This window comes from Parasteatoda tepidariorum, chromosome 8, assembly GCF_043381705.1.
Source record: "Parasteatoda tepidariorum isolate YZ-2023 chromosome 8, CAS_Ptep_4.0, whole genome shotgun sequence".
NCBI lineage: Eukaryota > Metazoa > Arthropoda > Arachnida > Araneae > Theridiidae > Parasteatoda > Parasteatoda tepidariorum.
In genome coordinates, this window is record NC_092211.1 from 11,586,647 (window position 1) to 11,606,649 (window position 20,003).

General features: G+C 28.0%; 1 protein-coding gene across 3 annotated transcripts in view; it reads right to left on the reverse strand.

Moving 5' to 3' along the window:
- Nucleotides 1–1,829: 1,829 nt before the first annotated feature.
- The window catches only part of LOC107453935 (FAST kinase domain-containing protein 2, mitochondrial), a 28,189-nt gene continuing 10,015 nt past the window's right edge, over nt 1,830–20,003 (reverse strand). For all 3 annotated transcript variants that reach the window (XM_043043865.2, XM_043043864.2, XM_071184723.1), the window contains exons 5-9: nt 15,776–16,412; nt 13,441–13,671; nt 10,464–10,596; nt 5,938–6,052; nt 1,830–2,000 (exon numbers count right to left, since the gene is read on the reverse strand). In XM_043043865.2, the coding sequence (XP_042899799.1) occupies nt 1,893–2,000; nt 5,938–6,052; nt 10,464–10,596; nt 13,441–13,671; nt 15,776–16,412 (1,224 nt within the window). In that variant the 3' untranslated portion in view covers nt 1,830–1,892. The remainder of the gene's footprint in view (nt 2,001–5,937; nt 6,053–10,463; nt 10,597–13,440; nt 13,672–15,775; nt 16,413–20,003) is intronic.

A 20,003-nucleotide genomic window follows, 5' to 3' on the forward strand; every position in this document is an offset into this window, starting at 1 on the left:
GAGAAACACTCTCATTTTGAAATCCAAAGCATCAGCAGAGGCTAAAGCCTTATTTTCTGTTACAGTTGATATTTAATTATTATTTTCTGTTTTCAACTACCTAATATATATAATTAAAAATACAGAGGAAACATTGAAAACAACAGAGATCAATGAAAAGAAAAGAAGAAAAAATATTGAAATAAAGTATTCTTAAAAAATATATAACCTAATAAAAAGCCAGAAAAAAGAAAGAAAAATATAATCTCTTCATCAGCTCACACGATTATATCGGCATAAGGGAGTGCTTTCTAATATTGTATCAATATAGCCAAATTAAACGCAGTCTAACCTGTTTATCTCGAATCTCACGGGAAAGGCGAAAAATTTGAAATAGAGAGGTTTTGAGTTATACAGGTACTTTAAAAAAATTACATTTAATTAAGAAATTCTATTAAAAGTGCTTTAGTGGGAAAATATAGGCATTTCTCTAAATTAATTATACCACATACGTCTATTTAACATTTTTTAAACATACATTTAACACTGAAAATAATTTTTCAAAGATTTTTGACATATAACCTTATTTGTTTTAATTATTCTTTTAAGGTTAGAAAAAGCGCAAATCCCTCATAGCCAACATTTTCCTGGGATTCAAGAATAGTTTATGTAGTATATATACACATATATAAAATAAAATAAAACAATGAAAACACTAACACATCTTTTGATATTTCTCAAAAAATATTTAAAATCAGATTATAAATTTAGAAATGTTTAAAACATGCAATTTCTCATACATATCAATGAAGTTTAAACTTTTAATCAATTCAAAATTGGTTACAAAAATATTAATAACAACAAAGTGTGATGGTATAAGGAAATAAAACATACGAAAGAAAAGATACTTTTATGGGGGATGACCCTAAACAATGCCAGTGTCATTTTTAATAAATTATGTTTAACAGTGCATAATGAAATGAGCAGAAAATCTCTTATAATTTTGAGCTTTCTTTGAAAAAGTAAGAAAACTAAGAAGCTTTTTAAATTTTTGAGACATTCAAATAGTTGCAAAATACAATTCATTATAAAATTAAGAAATTTTTTCTGCCCCTGGGCAGTATAAAAGAATTTATTTAATTACTCATATCTTGCACACTTTTTAACGAATCTTTCTCAAATTTTAAAGCAATAATTTTTAATCAATTTTAAATTAATCCAAAAGTTTGTTTAATTTTGTTAAATATTTTAAAAATTGTAGCGACAAAAACTTTCATTTCCATATTTCTAAATATTGAAGCAAGGTTTATAAAATTTTGTGCAATTATTGCATGTAATAACCACTTTTAAGTTACAAATTAATAGCTACATTTCTTTGCATAGAGTGTTAAAACCATTTTTTCCCCCGATTGTTATTTATTGTCGGTCTGTCAAACCTCAAAAGCTTTACACTTCATTGATATGTATAAGAATTATCAAGGTGCCAGAAATCATATTTTGATCAACCGGCAAAGTATCCCTGTTTCATAATAACTAGAGCTTTGTACTCCAACTATAGAAAGATTCATTGTAAATTCCACACAATTAATTTTTTAAGATAATGAAATTTTTAGATATAATTTACATAATATCTTAGAGGTATAAACATAATAATTTATACAAAGTGTTAGATATTCAACATGACTAAATAGATTTCTTTGTTCATCTATATCCATTTTTTTTTATTGAAAGCTATATTCAGAGTTTGTTTTTTTTTCTTCTTGAAAATACTGAAAACAACTTAATATAGTCAGTTATTTATATATTTTTTGATAAGCATAATAAGAAAAATTTGATTTCATATGAACAAATTAAAAGAAATAATCTAAATTTATTCAATAAGCTATTTTTTTATACAGGAGTGTGATTTTTCTTCATTGTACATTAACAGCACTAAGTCCTTCAGTAGCTTGTTTTATTTCTCGCATCAAGTATGGAATTTTTTCTCTGTCTGGCATTTCTTTGAAGGTGTTAAAATTTATCTGAAAAAAAAAATCAAATAAAATTATGGTGTAGATATTTTATGAAAACTAAGGAACAATTCCTAAAATGTTTCTTACATAGGGAATTTTAAAGATCTCTTAGGGAAATGAAGGATTAAAAAAAATATTGTCTTTGTGATGTCTGATTGCATTGAGAATAGACTTAAGTATTATTATTTTCATTATTCTTAAATTTATACTGATAATAATTGAATAGTCAAATTCCATATGATTCCTCTTACAGAAAGTTTTAAGCATCAGCTTTTGACTTTGAGATTGTTTTTAGCAATATTTGATTTACTTGGAACTATGAGAAGGAGGTTTTTTTTTCCTGTTACCAGCTTTTGACATAATATTGTGTCACTGTTTAGCCTTTCTATTTCATCTTGTTTTGTTTTATTTATGTATCATTCTGTACTTTGTATTGCTTGCATGATAGACTAGCAAATAGTATTAAGATAAATAAGAGGTTAACACAGCATAAGTATATGGATAATACAAATTTAGTCACAGATAAAAAATATTTTGTGAAATGCTAATTCTTCAGAAACTTAAAGCATAGATGGAATAAAATAATGTGAAATTTGTTAAGAGCGGTTTTGTGCCAAGGATCATGTAAGCAGAAATGACATCACTTCAAGAAGGCAAATTTCTCCCAATACTTGATACAGGAGTTCCCTTATCTTCTGGACTAGGTTCAAAATTACAAGGCTACGGAATTTAACATTAGTAGTCATAAAGCCAAAAAATTGGTTTGACTGTTCAACAATGGTTATAAAATAAAATATAATTTACTTAGATTATAAAAACTCAAGAAATGAAAGGAAAAATATTTAATAAATAAATTTTGAAGGTAAAGAAAATTTGAACTGCAAGAAAGCAAGTTTGGTAACAAAGATATCCTTTAAAATTTTATTCAAATTATTAATTTTTCTATAATCTAGTAGGTACAAACATTATTTATAATTTTTTTCTTTAAATTTTACTTTAAACAAGCAATTTGTTTAAAAAAAATGTATCCTCTTTCTCTGTGTATATATATACTTTACTTTTTATACTCTTTTAAGGTAAACTTGAATTTTATTAATCTTGGTAATTTTTTTTTTTTAATGTGGACAGAAAATTTATTTCCCCTCAGACAGGTATGATAGCTAATCATTCATAATTCTAAATAAGAGTAGGTTTTTTTATTGCTTTGTTATAGTATTGATAATAGCAAAATTACAACAGAGAAATGAATGAGTCCTATGAATTGAATCATGGAGGGGGAGGGTGCATTACATGAAACACCATAAACACTTTGTACTCTAATTTGAATAGAGTTTTCTTTCACCATGGGCGTGAATGTAAAAAATGACCACCATATTGATCCTTAGTCAACACTCTTGTTGGTTATTCTAAGAAATTGGTATTACAAAATTGCATTTCTACAGGTAACGAGGTCTGGAGACAAAACTTTTTCAGTTTACTTTCCTCTGATAGAGGATTATAAAGCAATTCAAACTATTGTTTCTTTTGCAAGGTAAAATGAAAATTCAAATAATTTTTTGGATACGGTTGATATGCAAGACTTTAGGATAGCAAGTGCGAATAAGAAACCAAAACAGTGAGCAATTACTATGCGACAATTAAATGTGATTATTTTGTTAGTAATCCTATCTAATTTGTGCAATAAATCAGTTTTTTTTCTATTAGTTAGTTACTTTTCCATAATTTATTTGCTTTTTTTCAAATTAAAAAAAAGCATCAAAAGTAAGTACTTTTTTGAATTTTGTATGAACTAAAATATTTCTTCTCTTCTTTCATAACTTTATTTTTTAAAGTAATTGGTTGTGTTTATTAAGAGAGATATAGAAGTTATTAATTTAAAATAAAGCTGAAAATAAAAAATATTGAAATGAAATACATTAATTTAAGATTAGAAAGCATTTTGATTAAGCAGGTAAGAATTTATTAATATTTTTATTTTTAAAGCATGTTACTTACTTACATATAAAAGTTTAATTAGTTGTAGAAAAAAATTTTAATGAAATTATTTTTAATAATGGATAATATAATGAAGTACAGCTATCCCTTTAGAAGTCATCAAATTTAATTGTTCCAATGCGAAACCTAAAAGTATATTTTAAAATTTCATATTAAGTATGTAGTACAACTTGAGACATTAAATATACATTATTAATCATTATTAAAAATAGATTTTCAACAAAAAGATATTGTGTATGCGAAATATCTTTTTATTTAAATAATTTGCGTTTATTATTAATTCTTATTTTAGGAACTCATTAGACTTAACTAATGACAAGAATTGGAAGCAAAGGGTATAAAAATAATGCAGCAGTTTATGCTAACAATGTTCAAAAAGCTGCTGCAAATTTTATCAGGGGGAATGACTTGTAAGAAAGCTGCTGAATTCTACAGTATTAGTAAGACCACACTGAACCGCCATATTATTTACGTTAAAAAAAGAGAACAGCATAATTCTAACTTTAAATATATTTCAAATATACAGAGTCGCAAAATAGTCACAGTTGAAGAACAAATAAATTTGTTAGACTATATGTTACAAGCCTCAAAGTACCATTAAAGTTTAACAATGTGAAGGTTGCGTTGACAGAGTTGATGGAGCTGAGTACGGGTTATCATTTTTGAGAAGAGTGAATCAATTTTTAACATTTATTTATCCCGAAAAAGAAGACAAATCATACATAGATTCAAATGACATTTCGTTAAAACCAGAGCAAAGCACTGAACGTTCTTTAGGTTTGGTATTTGATTCTGAACAATTGAATTTACATACAAGAACTTAAAACTAACAAAATTAGAGACTGTAAATTTATTTAGAAAATTTCTAATTAACTTTTTACTTCTTTTTAACTGTTGAAAGTTGTCCCACTAGGAGGTACACCTTGCAAAAAATAACAAGGTAACTAATAACTTTCTAAAATTTTTTCTATGACAGATATAAAATCAAAACCTACTTAAAAAATGCTTTCAAATGTTAAAAAAATACCAGGTAAAATTTTGACAATTGATAAAAAAAGAAAGTAAAAAAGTGTCCCAAGATGAGCCACTCTCCCCTGCTCTATATAGCTCTTTTCTTTTCAAAAATAACAGAATTATACAAACGAAACTTATTTATAAAATTCTGTAACATAGTCTCAAATTCTAGTATTTTCAAACATGGAAATATCTTTTAAATCATAGTGTTATCTACACGAATAATCTGCTGCAATAATTTTTTTTCTCCAACCTATTAGAATTTTGCTTTAGTTACTTCACTCTTGTTAACAATGCTTAATTTTATTTCTTGATAAATTTTAGTCACATTTCTTACTAAATGGTCATCCATGTAATAAGATTGCACACATGTTAAAAGCAAAAGTGTAAACTATAATAATAACAAGAAAACACCTTTTGAAAAAGAAGTTGACTTAGCATTTGTAGATGGTTAGCAGATTAGATCAACAGATTATGGAATTATTAAAAACTTCCCGGCCATGAAACTTTAATATTTTTTTATAAGCTTTTATATTTTTTTGAAGTAGTATTTTGATGAATAGATATAAATATTGCTATTTATTTTGTTTCAAAGTAAGCAAACGTTTAAATTTTCCATAAAGAAAAATAGGATATTTTTTATAAAATAACTATAAATATTTGGGAATTAAAAAATGCCTACATATTTTGAATAGTAATTCTGAGAAGCAGCTGAAAATTAAAATTTTTTTAGAAATGTCATTTTTCTAATTAATTATTTGTTTCTTAAAAATGTTGTTATATTACTGAATAATTTTAAGTAAGAAATAAATGATTAACAATGCAATTTTAGTATAATGTATTTTATGAAGTTTTTTCAGAATGAATTTTTGTACCATATGAAAAGATAAATATATGTATATCAATAAAATCATCCAAGTCGAATAGTAAATCTTACCACAACAGGACAGTATTTCTTTTTCATTAAGCATCTAACTCTTAGATTCGCCCATCCTTTCAGAACATTTGGATCTCTACAATATTGATCTTCTTGGGCTACAATTATTGCTACTCTGCAATAAACAAAGAAATATTTTAGACAAATATCTTTGATGTAAATTTAAACATAGAAAAGAGACACTGAAATCATCAAATTTCAAAGAATGAAGTCTTTGTATTATATATATATATANACCCCCTCGCAATGTGAGGGAATTGCAGGACCAGTTGTTGAGCGCTTGGTACCAGATATCTCAGACTACCTATCAGCACCTTGTGGAATCAATGCCACATTGGGTGCTAGCAGTTTTGAGGGTTAAAGGTGGTCCTACATGTTATTAGCAGGGTGGTCATAACGTAATGGCTACTCGGTATATATATATATGTAATAAGCGAGACAACAACCTCTATGTTATCCCGCCAGATGTCGCTCGTCTGAAGGAAATGTATAGAACTTTCTTGATGTAAATGAAGAGAGTCAGTTGATAATGTTTTCTAAGTGAAACGGGTAAGCTTAGTGGTTAAGAGTCTAGATGACTATATTATTAGTTAATTGAAGTTTGTTTCTGTGTGAAACTTGGAACCTGTGTGGTTCGATCCTGTGTAACTAAACGTTTCTGTGTGAAACTGAAAACCTGTGTGGTTCAATCTTAATTGTTTTAAGAGTCTGTGTGACTCATGTTATTATTAAAGAATAAGCATCATCATTAAATGTCTTGATTGACTTTATTAATGGTAACCAAGGCATTTACATTTATATATATATATATGGGTCATTCTCACAAAAAGGGGATTTTTTAAGTCCCTTTGTATTAAATATTAGGAAATACAGCAGATTTCTTAATATTTTTCTTCATCATTTTTTGTCAAGTTCTAACTAACCAATCATATGCATTTCTGCTAAATGTATTTAATATTTCATTCTAATTTTTTAATAAACATAAGTTCAAAATCCCCTCCGTGGACGTCCCTACGCCTGTGACACAAATTTTTTTTTAATGGCTGTTAAACAATTTAAATGTTATTTTATTGATTTTTATAGTTTTAACTAGTTGAATGTTTATAGTAACTTTTTATTTAATATTTTTTCAAAAAAAATTAATTTTTATAAAATAAATGACTAGTAAACTTTGTCCATCATAAATGAAATCTCTCTTCATGGACAATTAATATTGTTCGGTAAATATGCAATAAAGGGCAGTACATGCAAAATCCCTATAAGACAGCTGGTGGGAAAGGTAGCCATTTTATTTTCTAAAGTTAACTATCAGTTGTTTTTTGTTCTCTTTGGTGTCAAGTTTGGATTGTTGTGTTCAACTGGGGTTTGGCAAAGTTCTCAATGTATACTCCGTGGACATCATAAAGAAGGCAAGAGAAAATTATTTTATTTTTGATAGATAAATTTTAGATTGCAAAAATAGTATATTTAATAAAAAGAACTGCGCCATTTTTGTAACTTTAAAATCAAAAATCAATAAAATACCCCGCATATAAGGTCACTTTTCCAAAGTCCCGGCTCACTGTTTAGGAATTCTTTGTTACAGATTATCAGATATATGGTCAAGTTTTAAAAATCGTTATCGCTTATAAGGTCATTTTTATCTGAGGCGAAGGGAGCTCTTTTCTAACAAAAGCCTATTTAACTTCTTTTCAAGGAACTCCTCTCGTGTTCTAGGAAAATGTTGCAACCAGCAAACAAGCTACAATTTCTGAAATTGTTTAATCGTGAGGACAGTGACAGTGATCCTGAGACTGTAGCTGTAACCCAAGCGGAAGCCTTTAATGCAATAAATGTCATACGAAATTTTTATACAAACCATGAGGGAGCTGAGGAACATTTTTAGAAGTTAAAAAATCAAGAAAACATTGTTTGAAAAGTGAAATCAAAAACGAGACAGACCTGCATAAATGATTTATTTTAAATAAGGTAAGATGTAATGTATGTATGTACACTTTGAGGAAATTTGTAAACAGCTTTATTTCAAATTAAAAAAATTTTAAAAATATAATTTTCCCTAATTTTTTACTAATTCTGTTAAAATTTATTGACTGATTATTGATGATGCAAATTTTTTTTCTTCTCATACACAATTTTAAACTACTGTAAAAAAAATTTAAGATAAATTTTGCATGCGTCAGGAATTGTAAATTAATATTTGACTGATAAAAAAAAATCCAACTCTAACAAATAACTATTCAGCTTGAAAGAGTAAAATAAGTAATAACATAATCTAATACCAGTTCAGATTGCATTGTCAAATTTTTCAACAAAAAATATGCACTTTTTAAGCACTCAAAAAATATCATAATTAGGATATGCAGTCTAATAAAAAGTTTTCTCTTCCTATTGTTTAAAGTTTGAAAGATCATGATAAAATTACTATTTTCTAATAAAAAACTTTTTTCTTGATTACATTAGCCACCATAAAAACAATTTATGTAGAATTTTAAATATATTCAACATTGAGTGACTCATTCTAATTTTTAAAATAATTACTTTATTTAATTATGTAAAAAAATTAAGTTAAAATTATAATTTATTTAACTATAATTTAAAAAAGGTTAATGTGAGTATTTTTTAGATTTAAATAAAAGTTATTTATAAAAACATTAACAAGAATAATATTACTCGTACCAAATTTGTAAAGAAATAAACCAAATAAAAAAAAACTTTAATCATATAACAAATGTAAATTAGTGAATGGCTCTTAATAAATTTTAGTTAAAATTTTTTTAGCCTTTCTTTAATGAATTAGTTAAAAAAAATTTTTAAAATGATTTTAAAATGTAAATACAGTAAGAATTGAAGCTACACATATTTGTCAGAAATATATTATTATATGGTCCCTACACTAATATTTAACAAATCTGTGATAATGGAATTTATATCAATTGTTTTTAAATCAATCAAAAAATTTTTGAAATGACAAATCTGAGAATAACATAAGTTTTTTGCTGCATTTAAAGTAGGGAAAGACCCTCACTTTTTTAAAATCTTGCCTCTAAATGTTGTTTACTTTTTTTATAAAACAAAGGAAGAATACTGAAAATTTAATAAGTAAATACTAATCAAAGAGTAATAAAGTACAATAAAAGTTTAAAAAATACTATGCAATTATTGCACAGTCCCACAGTTAAAAATCGTAGCATTAAAAATCTCAATAATTATCTTTATGGAAATTAGATGAATATATGGGAGATGGGAATTTTGAGGCAACAAAGTTTTGCGATTCTTGAATATGTGGGGGTCCCACATGAAAGTACGTAAATGTCAAGTACTGATCTATAATTTGAAGAGTGCGAAAAGAGGCCAATGACGAACACGATGGCACTTCACCAGCTATGAAATTAATAAGAGAAATAAATGTTCTTTTGCTATTAGGGAAAAAAATGGCAATGTTTAATTGGGCCCTGTGATCAGCAAAAAATCAGTTTGGTTTCAGAGGGTGAAAACGCAACCTGAAATTAAGAATCTCTTGTAAAATGCAGCAGAGTGCTAGAATCCAGTCCTGTATATGCACATGCAGACTTGCAAGCATTTCATCAAACATGTAAAATGATTGGCACTTTCATACGCTACAGACTGACGGAAATGGATTGCGGTTTAATGAACTGTAAAAACGCTGAATAAAAACATATGAAAACGCTTTTTGCTTAATTTGTGTTGCAAATAGACATGGTGATAAAGAAAAAATCTCATTTTGGAAAGGGAAAATTACGCATTTTATAAAAATACCCAATGAAAAAAGCACCTTTAAGGACTCTTTTAAGAGCTTTGAAAAAACAGAAATTAGCACTTTTTAAAAACGCTACACATCCTGCAGTTTATTTGACTAATGTAGACATCTGCCAAGGAAATCCTCTGTATCAGTGGTTCAGCAGAAGATGCAGGGATACCAAGAGATTTTAACCAATTGTGTTCTTTGAAGCCTGAAATTATGTTTATATCTAATCACTATCCCTAAAATTTAATTAACATATCGTATTTGCATCAATATAATTATCAAACATAAAAAATTACATTAAGTTCAGTTCAAAATTTTCCAGATTCTCAATAAAAAAATTTTTTTGTTTTTATTTCATCAGAAACTATAGTTATTCTATATAATTCTATAGTTATAACTATAGTTATACTAACTTCATTTACAGCTTTTGCGTACAACATACTTCAAAACTAGACAAGATGACACTCAAGTTCTACTAATTTAATTGTTTGTCATAAAATCCAATTAATGAACAATTATTAATAAAATGATGAAGAAATTTCATTCTTTAAATATTTTCAAAATGATTAGTAGCTTTACTTTGTTTAATAATGATCATAATTGTTAATAGACTTTATGATGTCAGGGTCCTCCAGAATTTAGGGTTCAATAGGTAAAAGAAAAAATTGTGAGCTGCTGTCATATCTTTCATATATCTACTAGATAATATAAACAAAGCAACTCATTAGGAAAAAAAAAAACTATTTCAAACATATCTCACATTTTTGCATCTTCGGGTAATATAATGTCTTCTACAAATTTTATGCTGCTTGACGTCAGTGGATGCTTATCACTGAAGCTTGAAGTCTGCAATGAAACAGGATAATTTCCACTACGCATTCCAAGGACATGATCTGAAATTTCAAAATACAAAGGTATACTAATGTACAGACCAGAAAATAAAGAGGTAATAAATGATAGGGCTAATCTGCACTGATCAAATAGCACCCTAAATATGTTAACTGATCAGTGAAGACAAATAATAAGGTTAAGAAACCTAACACAAAAAAACTTTCTGAAAAAAAGTTTCTTTCTGCAAAAAAAAAGAAGAAAAAGTCTTCCCTTCTGCAAACAAACTTATGTTTTTATCAGGGTTCTCACAGTCCTTAAAAACTGTTTAATTTTTATTTTGGAAAAATAAGAGGCTTTAGAACATTTTTAGACTTGCAAGAATATTTGAAATTAAAAGTCAGTCTCTCTTTCACCTCGAAGGAGACCCTGCAGCGGGGATAGAACATATTGAGAGACTAGAAAGGGATGTGCGACCAGGGCTAAAGAAGACATGCCCTTGCTGTGGTAGTGTTATTAAAATATTCTTCCTTCTGCCTATGTCAGAATGCAGCACTACAGAAAGAAAAGAACAGTATGGGGGAACAAGATACCGCATGTTGGAGCGATTATTTATAAAAAAATTTTTAGTCATTTCTGAGGCACCCACATTGATCTTCGATATCATCAGAGTTCAAGAAATTAAATTCTACTAGTAGCTTAACACAAAAATATTTTTAAACTCGAGTCAAAATAAGAAACAACTATTTCTTAAAAACGTGACGAATTCAATAAATGTGTATGATATTTCAATGAGTTATAAATAACCATGTTTTTTTAAAAGCAATAAAAAATTTTAAAATTTATAATTGTACTAACATAATAAAAATTATATCAATACTTGCAACATAATTTTTTTGAAAAGTAAATACTTTGCACTTTCATGTGTTTTTGATAATAAATAATTATTATACTATTTTTAAAAATTAGGAAGTTACGTCCTTAATTGTTTACATAAAAGTCCTTAATTTTTTCAATAAAAGTGCTTAAAACTCCTTAATTTTTGCTTCAATGCAGGAGTGGGAACCCTGTTTTATGGGATTAAGATTTTGAATCTTAAAATAAAAGGCAGCCACTAGTTGGGAAATAGGGCTCCAATAGTTTAGTAGAGATGTTAGAAAGTTGATCCCCCTTAAATGTTAATTTTACTTTCTTTCTTTTTTATCTCTAAGAACTACTGAAGCAAGTTCCACACAATTATTAAACTAATTTGCTAAGGAATAATTAAGGAAAATTGTTTAAGGATTAAAGTACTTGCTTTTGAAGGGATTCTGAACTTAAAAATGTGAAGATTTTAAAAAAGTAAGAAAAAAAAATTTCTCCCTCACATACATTCTATCAACTATAAGATTTCTGTAGTCTCAGAAAATATTTTTCCAGTTGGCTAAAAAAGTAATTTAAATCAGAATTAAAAGAAATTTGTCCATCAAAGCATGCAAATAATTTAAAAAGTATCGATAAAGAGGCATGTTCTTAAAATATAACTAATATTTTGTAAAAGTTGTTTTGAAAATGTTAATTTCAGCTCACTACCACTGGAAAAAAATAATTTGTAAGAGCCTTAAATTTTGATGGATTTGCACACATTATATTAGGATATAAAATGAAATCAGACTAAACCAGTTACTATAATAGATTGGTGTTAAACTTAAGAGCACAGAATCTATTATATTTTAAATCTGAAACTTTAAGATCTCTGTACCACAAAGATCAGGTTTAAAGAACCAATAACTAATAATTGTTATTGAAAATGAAAATGTAACATTAAATTGAATTATTAACATAGGTAAATTGTTCAAAGAAAAAAAATCAGGAATAAAGGCATACTTGCCAACATTGCAGAAATAAAATAACGGAGATTTTACTAGCGACAATTTTTAAGGAACGCGTGAAGTTTCAATATATCAGGCATAATAATGTAAGTCAAAAAGAGAAATTCAAAATTGGAAATAATATAAGCACTTACATGTAGCACAGTAAAAAATATGCATATAAATCTAAAGAAGTTCTTCTTAAAACAATTATTTATGATTACTATAAATTACTTATAATTAATCTTGGTAACTCAATTTTCTACTATCAGAACTTGTCATTTTAATCAAGGTAAATGCTTTATTTTATAACTGACTATTTTATTATATACTTATTATACTATTTTATAACCCAATTTTGAGTTTACAACTACTAACGTTCAACTTCACAGCCTTGTAATTTTGAACCCAATCCAGAAGACAAGGGAACTCCTGGATCAAGTATTAGGAAAAATTTGCCTTCATGGTAGACTTTTTGATGGAACCAACCTGCATTTGCGTTACATGGAAAAGAAAACCTTCCACGGTTAGCCTGAAGGAAAGGAGACTCTGACCCAACATCCGTCTACCACTGAGAATATTTTACATTAGCACTACAATTACTAGTGCAAGCCGGATGCTGAATTGGAATCGACCAGTTGTCGCTGGGATTCAAACCCGGTTCGACTAATTGGAAAGTGAAGGCACTATTCCTTGAGTCACCACGGCTCTACTTAACCTGTTAACACTCAACATACTGCAGAACTGGCAATAGCACCATCTGTTGAGGAATAAGAGAAGTATTTTTGTCATCAATGATATTTTATTGCCAAATTTTTATATTTTTTTAAATTTCTTCAATAAATGCGGAAAAATTTGAGAATATAGGGTTAAACAGGCGATAGGCATAAAGTAAAGGAGTCTTCGTTAAAACACAGGAGACTTGGCAAGCATGAGCAGATATGAAGCAAAAGTTCATTTACTACAAAACTGCTAAACCATATTTTTTCTGGCTTGTATTAAATAAAACATTGCAAGGAAACAACACACATAATCACAATTTTCAGTTAAATAGCAAACCTATGAAAATTCCATCTTGAGTGAAAAGCCCAGATTGCAGAAATTGAGCACCTCCTATTCCATGCTGAATGAAGCTTTCAATAGGGCTTTGATAGTCTTCATACTTTTGAGCTGCAGCAGACAAAAGTTTTTGTAATACAGTTGGTGGAAATTTATAAGACTCAGATTGTTCATAGACCTCTAAACTCCAAGCTAAAACTGAAATGCTAATTTCAAAATCTCTCCCCCTTCCTAAAAACACAAATAGAAAACATAAAAGTGGAGAAAAAATGAAATTTAAGTACACATTAAAATTATCTAATAAATAATTATGATCTTATAACATTTTTGTAACAGAAACTTTTGGCAATCACTGTTCTAGGGACCAAACCATTCTAAAAATGATCCAAGTTAAATTATTGTTTTGAAGTTAAAAAAGTCATTTATATTTAAAATAATCAAGTTCTTATGAATGATAAAAATAAAAAAAATCTTAATGTGGCATAATTATAAAATATTTTCACAATACATATGAGATTTTCTGTCAATTTTTAATACTCACCTTTTACTTTTACTTGTTTTTTGTTATATAACAGTTAATCATTGTTGAGTAATTTAGAAAACAATAATTTAAAACACAGACTAGTTTTGCAGAAACATGGAAATTACTATGAAAATAAATAAAAGAAGCAGATTACAGTTTAATTTTCTAATCTGCAAATGCAGAACAGTTACAATTTTAAAGCATATTAAAAACCATCTATTTATAAAACCATTACCATATTTTTTTAATCATATTTTTGGGGATCGTAAGTTATAGAAAAGATAATTTTTACAAGATAAACTGCCCGACTGGGGGATAAAATTCCTTTTAATAATTTTAACATATAAAAAAAAATGGCTGCAGATTTTAAAAATTTTAAATCTTTTCTTTTGAATATAGATTCTTAAGCATAATGCTTTAAGACTCAACGTACAAATAAAAATCGGCAATTTTCTTGTTTTAAAAAAATTGTTTTTTAAAAAATTAAATTTCTTAGAGCAAAATGGATTTTGCAAAGCTGTTTTGGATGGATATGTAAAGGATTTTGTAAAGATGTTTTTTTTACTAAACTAATCCAAAGAAATTCTAATGACTGCAAAAATATCCCTCTTTCATTGCAAATGAATCAAAACTAAATTTAACATGCATACTTTTATAAACAAAGCACATCCATTTGTATTTATTCAAAATTGTTAAGGCCTCCAACTTAGGATTACGCAAAGGTTAAGTTCTCTTCTAATAATCTGTTTATATTTTAATCTTTTGAAGTATTTTTTTCAGCAATTGAAACTTCATGACTTACTCTAGTTTTGCCTGAACTTACTTTTCTTTCTTTTAAATTAGGAATGAAGGAGAAATAGAATTTACAACAGAAATTTTCTTCCGCGGTGTGACGTTCTCTTAATAAACCATCCGTCAACATTATTTTTACTCATAGCCTCTTTGTATTTTTAAATTAAGAGTTTCCAGAATGTTCATTTATGCCAATTTGAAGTTTATATTTACAACTATCAGAGTAAATGTGAATGTTTTGATATAGGTTCAAATTGACTATCATTAATTTAAGCCACTAAAATGTTTTGGAATAGTTAAAAAATCATTTCAACTTTTGAAAGGATCCAAAAAATTTTGAGTTAAATTCTCTTCATTACTCACTTTAACATTATTTTAATTTTAAACTTATTTTGCATTTAGTTTGCTGCAGTGTTATTTTTTCACTTAGAGTTGATCTTAACATATCAAAAAGAGATGGTTACATAAAGAACTATTATTCAAAATATGGTATTTGTATGTAACAACACAAGTTTTAGCAAGAGTTTATAATTTAATCAAGGCTTCAAACAAAATAAAATTTTAAAACTATTTTCTGTCATTACGATTCAGTAGAGCTTTAAACATTTGTGAGATCAAGAACAACCATGAAATAAACTTTGTATCATTCACAATATCACATCCTGGACAACAAAATAATCTAATCTAATTCATATAATCTAATAAATAATATCTAATTCAAATAAATAAATTCAAATGTAAAATTTATCTTTTCTTTAACAATTTACATATTTTTCTAACTTTAAGTTAAGGATTACATTTGCTTTGCCCCCTTTTAAGTTTAAATTAGAAATAATAAACTACATTAAAAGAAATGCGCATTCTATGTTCTGTTAAATAATAAAAAATACATGCAAAATAATTGACTATTGATCTAATTATATTCAGGGTTCGTTGATTTAAATCAGCTTGATTTAAATCACGATTTAAATCATGATTTAAANTTGACCTAATTATATTCCAATAAAAAAAAACAATTACCTTGTTTCTTACTTTGTGACCACGCACTGAACAAGTAGTCAGAATTTAAAACTAATTCAATATATTTTCTAGGAAAATGTCCACATGTGGCAGAACAGCCGATTAATTTGACAAGAAGGCTCGTTGATTTTTCTGTTAGGTTGGATATCTTTTGATCTAAAGAACAGAGTATCTCTAGCGCTTCGTCTAATCTAGGTGGAGGGTAGGCAGTTAAGGAGAGATATTCTAAACAATTCAGGGGGGAGTAGATCAATTTAGTTCTTAAGGTATCGGCTTCGGAACATATAACGTCCACAAAATAATCGATGAAGTATTGGGGAGCAAAATTCATCTTGTAGAAGTAAGAAACAGTTTCGTAAGTGGATTCAAAGTTCCACTTCTCAGAAATGGCCTTGTCTGCCACTGCAAACAGGAATCTGCTGTTGTAATAACCCTGGCCCCGGCAGAGGCGTAGAATGGAGAGAGTCTGCTTCTGATTCAGAGAATCGCTGTTCTTCGATAAAATTTCAAAACTGTAACCTATAAGTTCTTTGTAACCATCCACGGGGGTTTCCAAGTTAAGCAGAGCAAATGCAATTGAAACTGCATTCGATGCAGAGAGAAGTTTTGCTTTTTGTAGGACCACAGACATGACTCTCTGAAAAAAATTATATCAATTAATGTCTCAGAATAGAAAAAGAAGTAAAAAAACAGCATAAAATAAGTTAATTTTTAATAAAATAATAAATTTAGTAATTATTAAATTTGTTATATTTAGTAAATAATAAATTATTTTTATTTTTTAAATTTGAAAACAAAACAAATGTAATTGATGCAGGCAAAATACAAACTGACATAATCATCCGAAAAATATACAAAGTTAATGATACAGCGTTAAAACAAATTTTAAGTATTAATAAACAACTCACTTACTGTGTTTTAAAATATCATTTTTCTTCCAATTATTATTATTTATTTTTTTTTACTTTACTCACTGGAAAAGTAATTTTAGTTCAGATACCATATGTCAGTTGCCCCATTATATTTGACTGTAAAATCATGAAAAATCTATCTAAAATATCTATTTTTGTGCATGCATGTTCACCAATAAGTTGGTCCCAGAATTAGCACTTGTTGAAAATTTAAGGTTATCAACCTCTTAGGTTACTGGATAAAATAATCTGTCTGAGGTTTTCTTGAATTCAGTTGTTATGCCAAATAATAAAGTATTCCATCTTCTTTATAAAAATAATTTGTTTTAAGAAATTGTATGGCAAAAAGTAAAGCACATTAAATATATAAATTATACAGTATGCAATATGTGTTTCATGTACAGTCAAACGCAAAATCAATGGGACTAACATAATTATTTCATGTTAAACGAATTTCATTACATCATGAAAACAATTTATTACACACTTTTAATACATGTTATGTACTACATTAATATAATCAAACAATACTATTATAAACCAAACAAATTAATAAGAAGTTCTAACTACTTTATTAAACTATTTTATTTTTACTATTTTATTTATTTGCCAATCTGCTACGTTTAACAAAGAAAGAAAATAGAAATAGCATTCCTCAAAATGAATGATTAGGATTTTATTCACATGCTTAATATCTCTGCATTTTCCCTTCATGTTGAGCAATAATCAGCTTAAAAATTTCATGTTAACATGTAAAATACAATAATTGATTGTTGACTCATGGGACCAAACTTTTGTTTCAAGCAAAGCGATATTTCATGTATAAGTGTTGCACACATCTTTAAATTGCTAGTTTTTTACATATTTTTTTGTTATTATTTTCTCAGGAAAAGTAGTTTTAGTTTAGATATGAGAAAAAAAATTAAATAACTATTATTTACTTCATTTATGCTTTTGTATCATCGAATCAAAAAAGTTTTACAAGGGGAAAAACATTATTTACTAGAAATAACTGTTACATTGCATGTCTGTTAAGTTTTGCACATCTCTTTCAAGTGTTTTCTATGCTGATTATGCAAATGGTCATAAAGAAGTAAAGTAAGTTATGATAAAGAATGAAATACAAAACTTTATGAAATACTTGATACAGATATCCGATCATCTGTATCACTAAAAAATAGTCATTTACAAATATTCATGTTCAACAAAATCTGTAAATGTTTACATCTTTTGATTTTCAATACTGTACTAAATAAAAGTATATAATAAAACCTGGTAACAAAGATATTTTGCAAGATAACAAACAGTTAAGGCAGTCATAAAAATTTCTTGACAATAAAACAATTCTGATTGAAAATATTTCTTAATCATAGGGGCATCATAATTAATATTCTAATCATAAACCATTTCCTAATTTCAAACTATTCTAAAAATGGTTTCCATTCTCTGCTTTCTGGATAATATGTTTTATAGGTTTAAAGGAGGAACAGAGGTCAAGAATATGAGAGGTAGGCAACAAAAAAAAAAGTGAATGAAAATAAATAAAAAAGTAACAACACAAAGTAATTTCTCAAATGGTATATGATTTTTTTAAAACTAAAAATTTTCACAAATAATTTTCAAAAAAAATTTTTGTAAGTTACCAATTTCAGTTGTAAAGATTTTTCTTTAAACACACTTCTTAATATAAACATAATCTTTTTTTAAAAAAACTGGCAGGGATAATTGTGAGCCCAACTCAAAAATCCCGAAAATTTCTTCAGTAAAATCATTAATGATGCAATTCAAAAAATTTATGTCTTTATAAATTTAAATCATTGATATTTTCACGACATGAAATTCTAAATAAATTATATGCAGCATAATTTAAATGAATAATTATGTACGAGCCTAATCTCATTTACTATTCTACCAGAAAAAATATTTACATCATGCCAAGTACAAATTCTAGTTCTACTATTTTTAAATAAAATATATAAGAACTCTTAAACATAAATGTGAACAATGATTTCTTGAAACTTCTGGACCTGATTGGAAATTTTTGGATTGCGGTTAGCAAAAAATCTGAATTTCTGTTGTTGTTGCACGACCCCATTGGCCAGCAGTGCTAGAGCAGGTCCATGACGTTCTACACCCTCAAAAAATCCAACACCGACAATGGATCATCTGCAAAATCCTGTTTGGTGAGCCCCAGGCATGCGACGATGTGGTGAGGCGAAGCCTGGTCTGAACAAAATTTCAAAGTTCTTGGATCCTTCCAAAAATTTCATTGATTTAAGGTGACCACTTTGAAAGCAGGCAAGAGAAGTTTGTTCCTGTCTATTAAAACCTTGGGCCAGGGAGCCTCCAGGTCGTGAACACCGATACCATGGGTGCTTTGGGAGGACATTCCAAGTGGTCTTGTTTTTGTGTTTTATTTTTTAGAAGATTTCCAAAAAGGTAAGGAGTGTCGACGGCACAGAGGCCTCACAAGCACCAGTTTTAGCCGAAGAGTCCGCAATCTTGTTTCCTTCAAGATTGACGTGGAAAGGAATCCACTGCTGATGAATCTGATGCGAAATGGAAAGCCATTGATATTGAATTGCAAGATCTTTAAATTATTTGGAGACTGTGGTTTATTTATCGAACATGGGCCTTTTTTGAATGTGCAACGACCGATGCAGTATTAGAGAAATAATGTGTACTATCCATGGATGGGGAAAAATTGCAGCCTCTGTTAGTTCCAAGGACCAGAGCACCTAAAAGAATAGGTTGAGGATCTGAATTTCTTCCAGAGCCCAATCATTTCTGAACTGGTCAATGAAGTAGAAAACTTCATATACACATATTTATTTTTAAAATTAATAATACTTTCATAAATTACAAATTATTCATAAAAGAAATGAATCTTATGCTAATACAGTAGAGAAAAATTTATCCAGTATCCAGATAACCGGGAAAAATTTTGATCGGTTTTCTCGCCATTTTAAACTAGAACGATTATGAAAAAAAGCGGAAATGAACTCATCCTTGAAGTTGAGTAGAGGAAAATGTAAAGAAGGGGAGAATTTTTCCCCGGTTACCCAGAGAAACGTCATTTCCTCCGTGACCTTGAAGGCAGGGAAGGGAGGAATGTTTTATTTTCTCCTTTAGGCCGTCAATGAAGCTCAAGGGTGTGGCATGCTGATTTCGCTTTTTATTTAATTTACGAGGGGGGTGGGGAAAATGCATTGCATGCATATCAGTGAACAGAAGATGAAAGAGAAAAATATATTTATCTATTTGACATCGATTAATAAAAATAAAATCTTTTTCTTCTGAATAAATGTGGAATCACA